Here is a 12825-nt window from a genome sequence, read left to right as displayed (position 1 = left end):
TTACACACACACACACACACACACCATATACACACATCATATACACACAGACATTACACACACACACACACACACGTCATATACACACAGACATTACACACACACACACACACATCATATACACACAGACATTACACACACACACACACATTACACACACATCATATACACACATCATAGACACACAGACATTACACACACACACACACACACATCATATACACACAGACATTACACACACACACACACACATCATATACACACAGACATTACACACACACACACACATTACACACACATCATATACACACATCATAGACACACAGACATTACACACACACACACACACACGTCATATACACACAGACATCACACACACACACACACACACATCATATACACACAGACATTACACACACGTCATATACACACAGACATTACACACACACACACACGTCATATACACACAGACATCACACACACACACACACACACCATATACACACATCATATACACACAGACATTACACACACACACACACACACACGTCATATACACACAGACATCACACACACACACACACACACACACACGTCATATACACACAGACATTACACACACACACACACATCATATACACACAGACATTACACACACACACAGACACACCATATACACACAGACATTACACACACACACACATCATATACACACAGACATTACACACACACACACACACACACATCATATACACACATCATATACACACAGACATTACACACACACACACACACACACACACCATATACACACAGACATTACACACACGTCATATACACACAGACATTAAACACACACACACATACACCATATACACACACCATATACACACAGACATTACACACACACACACACACACAGACATCATATACACACAGACATTACACACACACACACACACACACACACACACATACATCATATACACACAGACATTACACACACACACACCATATACACACACCATATACACACAGACATTACACACACACACACACACACCATATACACACAGACATTACACACACACACACACGTCATATACACACAGACATTACACACACACACACACACACACACAGATACATCATATACACACAGACATTACACACACACACACACACACACACACATACATCATATACACACAGACATTACACACACACACACACACACACATACATCATATACACACAGACATTACACACACACACACACAGACATCATATACACACAGACATTACACACACATCGTACACACACACAGACACACACAGACATTACACACACATCATATACACACAGACATTACACACACACACACACACACACACCATATACACACAGACATTACACACACGTCATATACACACAGACATCACACACACACACACACCATATACACACAGACATTACACACACGTCATATACACACAGACATTACACACACACACACACACACCATATACACACAGACATTACACACACACGTCATATACACACAGACATTACACACACACACACAGACATTACACACACATCATATACACACAGACATTACACACACACACACACACCATATACACACAGACATTACACACACACACACACGTCATATACACACAGACATTACACACACACACACACGTCATATACAAACAGACATTACACACACACACATCATATACACACAGACATTACACACACACACACATCATATACACACAGACATTACACACACACACATCATATACACACATCATATACACACAGACATTACACACACACACCATATACACACAGACATTACACACACACACCATATACACACATGTCATATACACACAGACATTACACACACACACACACACCATATACACACAGACATTACACACACACACACACACACCATATACACACAGACATTACACACACACACACACACACCATATACACACATCATATACACACAGACATTACACACACACACACACGTCATATACACACAGACATTACACACACACACACACACACACATTACACACACATCATACACACACACCCACACAGACATCATATACACACAGACATTACACACACATCGTACACACACACACAGACATTACACACACATCATATACACACAGACATTACACACACACACACACACATTACACACACATCATACACACACACCCACACAGACATCATATACACACAGACATTACACACACATCGTACACACACACACAGACATTACACACACGTCATATACACACAGACATGACACACACACACACACATCATATACACACAGACATTACACACACACACACACACACACACGATATACACACAGACATTACACACACACACACACACACACATCATATACACACAGACATTACACACACGTCATATACACACAGACATTACACACACACACACACACCATATACACACAGACATTACACACACACACACACACACACACACACGTCATATACACACAGACATTACACACACACACACACACGTCATATACACACAGACATTACACACACATCATATACACACAGACATTACACACACACACACACACACACACACACACACACCATATACACACAGACATTACACACACGTCATATACACACAGACATTACACACACACACACACACACACCATATACACACAGACATTACACACACATCATATACACACAGACATTACACACACACACACACATCATATACACACAGACATTACACACACGTCATATACACACAGACATTACACACACACCATATACACACAGACATTACACACACACACACACACACACACATCATATACACACAGACATTACACACACACACACACCATATACACACAGACATTACACACACACGTCATATACACACAGACATTACACACACACACACACGTCATATACACACAGACATCACACACACACACACACACACACACACACCATATACACACAGACATTACACACACACACACATCATATACACACAGACATTACACACACACACACACACACACATCATATACACAAAGACATTACACACACACATCATATACACACAGACATTACACACACACACACATCATATACACAAAGACATTACACACACACATCATATACACAAAGACATTACACACACACACACACACACATCATATACACAAAGACATTACACACACACATCATATACACAAAGACATTACACACACACACACACACACATCATATACACACAGACATTACACACACACATCATATACACAAGGACATTACACACACACATCATATACACAAGGACATTACACACACACACACACACACATCATATACACAAAGACATTACACACACACATCATATACACAAAGACATTACACACACACACACACACATCATATACACACAGACATTACACACACACATCATATACACAAGGACATTACACACACACACACACACACACACATCATATACACAAAGACATTACACACACATCATATACACAAAGACATTACACACACACACACACACATCATATACACACAGACATTACACACACACATCATATACACAAGGACATTACACACACACACACACACACACACATCATATACACACAGACATTACACACACACATCATATACACAAAGACATTACACACACACATCATATACACAAGGACATTACACACACACACACACACATCATATACACACAGACATTACACACACACATCATATACACAAGGACATTACACACACACACACACACACACACATCATATACACAAAGACATTACACACACACATCATATACACAAAGACATTACACACACACACACACATCATATACACACAGACATTACACACACACATCATATACACAAGGACATTACACACACACACACACACACACACATCATATACACACAGACATTACACACACACATCATATACACAAAGACATTACACACACACACACACACACATCATATACACAAGGACATTACACACACACACACACACACATCATATACACAAAGACATTACACACACACATCATATACACAAAGACATTACACACACACACACACACATCATATACACACAGACATTACACACACACATCATATACACAAGGACATTACACACACACACACACACACACACATCATATACACAAAGACATTACACACACACATCATATACACAAAGACATTACACACACACACACACACATCATATACACACAGACATTACACACACACATCATATACACAAGGACATTACACACACACACATCATATACACAAAGACATTACACACACACATCATATACACAAAGACATTACACACACACACACACATCATATACACAAAGACATTACACACACACACACACACATCATATACACACAGACATTACACACACACATCATATACACAAGGACATTACACACACACACATCATATACACAAAGACATTACACACACACATCATATACACAAAGACATTACACACACACACACACATCATATACACAAAGACATTACACACACACACACACACATCATATACACACAGACATTACACACACACACACACACACACATCATATACACACAGACATTACACACACACATCATATACACAAAGACATTACACACACACACATCATATACACACAGACATTACACACACACATCATATACACACAGACATTACACACACACATCATATACACAAAGACATTACACACACACACACACATCATATACACACAGACATTACACACACACATCATATACACAAAGACATTACACACACACACACACACATCATATACACACAGACATTACACACACACACACACACACACATCATATACACAAAGACATTACACACACACACACACACATCATATACACACAGACATTACACACACACACACACACATCATATACACACAGACATTACACACACACATCATATACACAAAGACATTACACACACACACACACACATCATATACACACAGACATTACACACACACATCATATACACAAAGACATTACACACACACACACACACATCATATACACACAGACATTACACACACACATCATATACACAAAGACATTATACACACACACACACATCATATACACAAAGACATTACACACACACATCATATACACACAGACATTACACACACACACACACATCATATACACAAAGACATTACACACACACACACACACACATCATATACACAAAGACATTACACACACACACACACACATCATATACACACAGACATTACACACACACATCATATACACACAGACATTACACACACACACACACACACACACACATCATATACACACAGACATTACACACACACATCATATACACACAGACATTACACACACACACACACACACACACACACACACATCATATACACACAGACATTACACACACACATCATATACACACAGACATTACACACACACACACACACACACACACATCATATACACACAGACATTACACACACACATCATATACACACATCATATACACACAGACATTACACACACACATCATATACACACATCATATACACACAGACATTACACACACACACACACACATCATATACACACAGACATTACACACACACATCATATACACAAAGACATTACACACACACACACACACATCATATACACACAGACATTACACACACACACACACACACACATCATATACACACAGACATTACACACACACATCATATACACACAGACATTACACACACACATCATATACACACATCATATACACACAGACATTACACACACACATCATATACACACAGACATTACACACACACACACACATCATATACACACAGACATTACACACACACATCATATACACACAGACATTACACACACACATCATATACACACATCATATACACACAGACATTACACACACACATCATATACACACAGACATTACACACACACATCATATACACACAGACATTACACACACACATCATATACACACATCATATACACACAGACATTACACACACACATCATATACACACAGACATTACACACACACACACACATCATATACACACAGACATTACACACACACATCATATACACACAGACATTACACACACACATCATATACACACATCATATACACACAGACATTACACACACACATCATATACACACAGACATTACACACACACATCATATACACACATCATATACACACAGGCATTACACACACACATCATATACACACAGACATTACACACACACACACACACATCATATACACACAGACATTACACACACACATCATATACACACAGACATTACACACACACACACACACACACACACATCATATACACACAGACATTACACACACACATCATATACACACAGACATTACACACACACACACACACACACACACACACATCATATACACACAGACATTACACACACACATCATATACACACAGACATTACACACACACACACACACACACACACACATCATATACACACAGACATTACACACACACATCATATACACACAGACATTACACACACACACACACACATCATATACACACAGACATTACACACACACATCATATACACACAGACATTACACACACACATCATATACACACAGACATTACACACATACACACACACATCATATACACACAGACATTACACACACACACACACACACACACACAGTCTAAATTTCTAAATACTGGAGACTCCTTCAACACATCATACACACACACACATCATATACACACAGACATTACACACACATCATACACACACACGCACAGACTACACACACATCATACACACACACGCACAGACATTACACACACATCATACACACACACACATTACACACACACAGTCATTACACACACATCATACACACACACAGACATTACAAACACATCATATACACACAGACATTACAAACACACAGACATTACACACACATCATACACACACACATCATACACACACACACACACACAGACATTACACACACATCATACACACACACATCATACACACACACACACACAGACATTACACACACATCATACACACACACATCATACACACACACACACACACAGACATTACACACACATCATACACACACACATCATACACACACACACACACACCTACAGTTTTCCCTGTGAATGAGCCGTTGCTATAGAAACGACAGTGTATCAGTTAGCGAGTGTTTTGTTGTTTATTACTCACATGCTGCACTGTGTCTGTAGCCATGAGGATAGTTCGGTGAGCTGAAGGTCGAGTTTGTTTCATAAAGGTCAAATGGACCTCCACAATCAGCTGCAGCAGAGAAACACAACCGTTAGCCACGCAGACGGACACCAGAAAGTGACCATGTGATTAAAACCAGGGAAAATATCTGCAGTGTGTCGCTTTTATTAAATTTTAGACCTTTTATTAAAAACTGTGAGGTGTGAAAGAATAGAAGTTTATATGGAGCTGTATTTTTAAGAATTCAGTAACACTGAGACATGCTGCGTGTCTCAGTCACGTGTCTCAGTCACGTGTAACGTGTGAAGCTGGAGACGTAATGAGCAGGACATCAGGATCCTGGTGTTCAGAACGGAGCAGAGCTTTATTTCAGTTATATAATACCAGCCTTAAAGTAGAGGTGTGTGTGAGCGAGGATACAGAAGATGAAAGGGTTAAATATCAGAACCAGTGTGAAGATGTTCCTGGTGTGAGAAGATAGAAAGAACTCAGGAGAACCTCAGATGATCTCCTGCTCTTTTTACCTGAAAGTGTGCTGTAACGCAGTGGTGTGTAAATGAGGTGTGTGTGTGTGTGTGTTACCCGGCACTGGAGTAGGTGTGGGCGTGAGCGGGACTGGAGTCAGATCTGGGGCTAAAGGTCCACATGGCCCTGAGGTCATGCTGAGGTCATCCAGCGCAATACTGCTCCTCAAGCCTCCTCTCTTACGTGCTTCAAATACGATCTGAAACGAAATGATGGACAGATTAATGGATGGATGGATGGATGGATGGATGGACAGATGGATGGATGGACAGATTAATGGATGGATGGATGGATGGATGGATGGATGGACGGATGGACGAACGAATAGAAGGATAAATGGATGGATGGATGAATGGATGGATGGATGGATGGATGGATGGATGAATGGATGGATGGACGGATGGACGGATAGAAGGATAGATGGATGGATGGACGAATGGATGGCAATAATTTCAGGCCAAATTAACTCTGATCTCTTAAATTGAAATATAAATGTTAAGTTAAAATAAATGACTGTTGTTGTAAAATAAACAATAAACAGTGTAGATGATTTAAATATGTGTGTAATATTTGGGTCACTTCTTTCAGAAACTGTATAAACATCATGCAGCAGGAACTGGAGCAGGAAGTGACATGATGACGTCACTCTTAACGTCAGTGACATCATCACGTGTATTCCTGAACCCCTTGTGCAACTGACCGTTAGATCTGTGGTGTGGTTCAGGGTTATTTGACCGTAGTTCCAGTTGTTTCCGTGGTTTCCCTCTTTCTGGACAAGGACCGTGAGGTTCGAGTCTCTCTCCATGTTTACCATCAGACGCCAGACGTCCTCGCCGAACATGTGATACCTCAGAGAGAAAAACACAGACGCCACAGACTGGGTCAGATTTTAAAACATTTAAGATTATTTTTAATATTTCAGCTCGGTGTCAGTAGCAGCAGCACTAACCAGAACCTCAGGCACACGGGCTCGGGCGTGGAGGTCAGTGGGAGGCTGCGGAGACGGAAAATCTTCTCCCAGTTCCTCGGACTAAACGGAGTTATGATGTAGTAGCCTAGAAAGAGGATGAGGATTGGGACACGCCCGCAGCGGACCCGTGATGAAGAGATCGATGGAAACAGGATGGTGTAGGAAAGAGAAGAGATGAGGATGTTTACCGGACTGGTTAGCAAAGGTGTGGTCGAAGCTTGGGCCGGTCAGAGCAGGAAGAGAAGATCCCTTCTTCCTCATCCAGTCTCCATCATCACCAGCGTCGTGTCTCCAGAAACAGAATCCGTCCTCAAACGAGCAGTTAATCTTCATCTCGTCTGAACACACAGGTTTTATTAATGAATCTCCTCATCAGTGTCTCAGACTAAACATTCAGAATTTTATAATTCCTGCATTTTATCACAAAACTACAGAAAAAACCTTCATTCAGTTGGAGGGTTAAACTGAGATGCTGTGTAACCATGACAACGAGCAGGAGGGATGTGTTGTGCTGGGGATCTGCTTCATCATCATCATCATCATCTACTTCATCATCACAGTGCGTAAGGACAAGAAACATAAATTCACACCTGATCCAGGGTGGAAATGTGAACAGAGCATGGAAGACCCAAGACGTAACCATGGCAACAAGAACAGAAGCCTGATGATAAATAAAATGATCCTTTAAACTCACTAACATGACAGTGTACTTCCTCACTTCCTCACTCCCTCACGTCCTCAATTCCTCACTTCCTCACTCCCTCACTTCCTCACTCCCTCACTCCCTCACTTCCTCACTCCCTCACTTCCTCACTCCCTCACTGACTCAGTACTTATTCAGACCTGAACACTTCCTCATTCAGAATGTCTACAATGAAGCACTTCTGGATCTGACGGTTCTGATCACGAGGTGGACCTGATGATGATGATCTGAACTGAAGGTGCAGACTGAAGGTGTGAAGTGTAGAGTCAGTGTGCAGGTTAGAGACGTACTGCTGAGGTTTGTGAGGTTCTCCGCTCGGTACGTGGCGTTAAAGCCTTGCCGGTTGTTGATGAAATTGGATGAGAACTCCACTGTGGCATTGTGGGAAAAAATCCACACAACTCCAGGAGACGAACCTGAGAGCGAGTCTGAGGAAGAAACCAGACTCGAGTCACATCTTATTCACTTTCATTAAAATGACTGCAGATCTTCTGAGTCACTGATATCTGTTCTATTCAATATTCCACCATTTCTTCTATTCTTAAAATAAGTCATAATTACCCTTACAGAAATTATGCAAATGAGCTGACAGGTGATTAGCATGTTAGCTCAAGCTCAGTCTATGAACTCACATGCTAGTGATTTAGCATCTCCGATTCCCTCATACAAATTGAGAAGATCGATTTCCTCTTCCGTATCAAACGTGTTCAGGTCGATGCGAATGTTCAGCCCTTCATTAACCCTGAGGTGAGAATAAATTTATTATGATAACAGATTAATGTGTTTATGAAACGTGTATTTAAAAGAGCATAAAGGCTTTAGTGGGAGTTTTGGGGGTGATACCGTATGATCCATCGACAGACTGTACCACTGTCATAATCCAGGGGGAAATTCGGACTGTGGAAAAATCCACTCAGCCCCAACAGGAGGAACTGTCCATCACACACCGTCGCTATGGAAACACCATTTGCACTCAAAAATGAATCATTAATTAGTTTTAGTTTTATTTTAATTATTATTTATTTCACTTCAGTTATTACATACAATTATTGATTAATATGAATAATGAGTAATAATTAATATTAATTAATAATAATTAATAACATTTATACATCAATACATACAATTAAGTTTAAAAAATGTGTCTTTTAGATTGAAGTTAGGTTTAAAATGCAGTTTTAGATAGACAGATAGAGAAAGAGAGAGAGAGAGGGAGAGAGAGAGAGAGAGAGAGAGAGAGAGAGAGAGAGAGACAAACAAACAGGTTTTTACCGCAGGTGCTGTGAGACTCGTCTGAGGCATCAGGGCAGTTTGGTTCTCCGTCACAGAACTGGTTTATAGGAACACATGTCACATCGTCTCTACACAATCTCTCTCCATCAGGACATTTTACTGCACACACACACACACTTCAGAAACTGAATAATCAATGATAATTACATCAATACATCAATAGATCTATAATTGACCCCCACTGAGGCCACACCCGACTCTTTACTACTTTATTGCTGTTCAGTTCTGACTTTCTGCACTTTAAACCCACAGACAGAGAGACACTCACCTGCTTCAGGTGCAGTTGTAGGAGGAGACTGTGTGGTGGAAATCTCTGAGAGAACAGAAGATGACGATGGTTTAGTAAATAAACTCTGATCTGAGTTCTGTAACAAACCATGAGAGCATGATGTGATGTACCTGTGATGCAATGTACCTGTGATGTGATGTACCTGTGATGTAATGTACCTGTGATGTGATGTACCTGTGATGTGATGTACCTGTGATGTACCTGTGATGTACCTGTGATGTGATGTACCTGTGATGTGATGTACCTGTGATGTGATGTACCTGTGATATACCTGTGATGTACCTGTGATGTACCTGTGATGTACCTGTGATGTGATGTACCTGTGATGTACCTGTGATGTACCTGTGATGTGATGTACCTGTGATGTGATGTACCTGTGATGTGATGTACCTGTGATGTACCTGTGATGCGATGTACCTGTGATGTGATGTACCTGTGATGTACCTGTGATGTACCTGTGATGTGATGTACCTGTGATGTGATGTACCTGTGATGTGATGTACCTGTGATATACCTGTGATGTACCTGTGATGTACCTGTGATGTACCTGTGATGTGATGTACCTGTGATGTGATGTACCTGTGATGTGATGTACCTGTGATGTACCTGTGATGCGATGTACCTGTGATGTGATGTACCTGTGATGTGATGTACCTGTGATGTGATGTACCTGTGATGTGATGTACATGTGATGTACCTGTGATGCGATGTACCTGTGATGTGATGTACCTGTGATGTGATGTACCTGTGATGTGATTTGATGTACCTGTGATGTGATGTACCTGTGATGTACCTGTGATGTACCTGTGATGTGATGTACCTGTGATGTGATGTACCTGTGATGTGATGTACCTGTGATATACCTGTGATGTACCTGTGATGTACCTGTGATGTACCTGTGATGTGATGTACCTGTGATGTACCTGTGATGTACCTGTGATGTGATGTACCTGTGATGTGATGTACCTGTGATGTGATGTACCTGTGATGTACCTGTGATGCGATGTACCTGTGATGTGATGTACCTGTGATATACCTGTGATGTACCTGTGATGTACCTGTGATGTACCTGTGATGTGATGTGATATACCTGTGATGTGATGTACCTGTGATGTGATGTACCTGTGATGTGATGTACCTGCGATGTGATGTACCTGTGATGTGATGTACCTGTGATGTGATGTACCTGTGATGTGATTTGATGTACGTGTGATGTGATGTACCTGTGATTTGATGTACCTGTGATGTGATGTACCTGCGATGTGATGTACCTGTGATGTACCTGTGATGCGATGTACCTGTGATGTGATGTACCTGTGATGTACCTGTGATGTACCTGTGATGTGATGTACCTGTGATGTGATGTACCTGTGATGTGATGTACCTGTGATATACCTGTGATGTACCTGTGATGTACCTGTGATGTACCTGTGATGTGATGTACCTGTGATGTGATGTACCTGTGATGTGATGTACCTGTGATGTGATGTACCTGTGATGTACCTGTGATGCGATGTACCTGTGATGTGATGTACCTGTGATGTGATGTACCTGTGA

At 40.7% G+C, this 12825-nt stretch overlaps 1 protein-coding gene across 1 annotated transcript in view; it reads right to left on the bottom strand.

The window, feature by feature from the left end:
- The window catches only part of tmprss15 (transmembrane serine protease 15), a 33153-nt gene that overhangs the window by 15099 nt on the left and 5229 nt on the right, over positions 1-12825 (bottom strand). Inside the window, exons 5-14 of the mRNA XM_058415602.1 lie at positions 11248-11292; positions 10959-11078; positions 10530-10638; positions 10319-10428; positions 9977-10114; positions 9172-9321; positions 8963-9068; positions 8714-8861; positions 8071-8212; positions 7468-7557 (exon numbers count right to left, since the gene is read on the bottom strand). Coding sequence (XP_058271585.1) covers positions 7468-7557; positions 8071-8212; positions 8714-8861; positions 8963-9068; positions 9172-9321; positions 9977-10114; positions 10319-10428; positions 10530-10638; positions 10959-11078; positions 11248-11292 — 1158 coding nt within the window. The remainder of the gene's footprint in view (positions 1-7467; positions 7558-8070; positions 8213-8713; positions 8862-8962; positions 9069-9171; positions 9322-9976; positions 10115-10318; positions 10429-10529; positions 10639-10958; positions 11079-11247; positions 11293-12825) is intronic.

This window comes from Hemibagrus wyckioides, linkage group LG18 (genome assembly GCF_019097595.1).
Source record: "Hemibagrus wyckioides isolate EC202008001 linkage group LG18, SWU_Hwy_1.0, whole genome shotgun sequence".
Classification (NCBI taxonomy): Eukaryota; Metazoa; Chordata; class Actinopteri; order Siluriformes; family Bagridae; genus Hemibagrus; species Hemibagrus wyckioides.
This window is presented reverse-complemented; position numbering and strand designations above follow the sequence as displayed.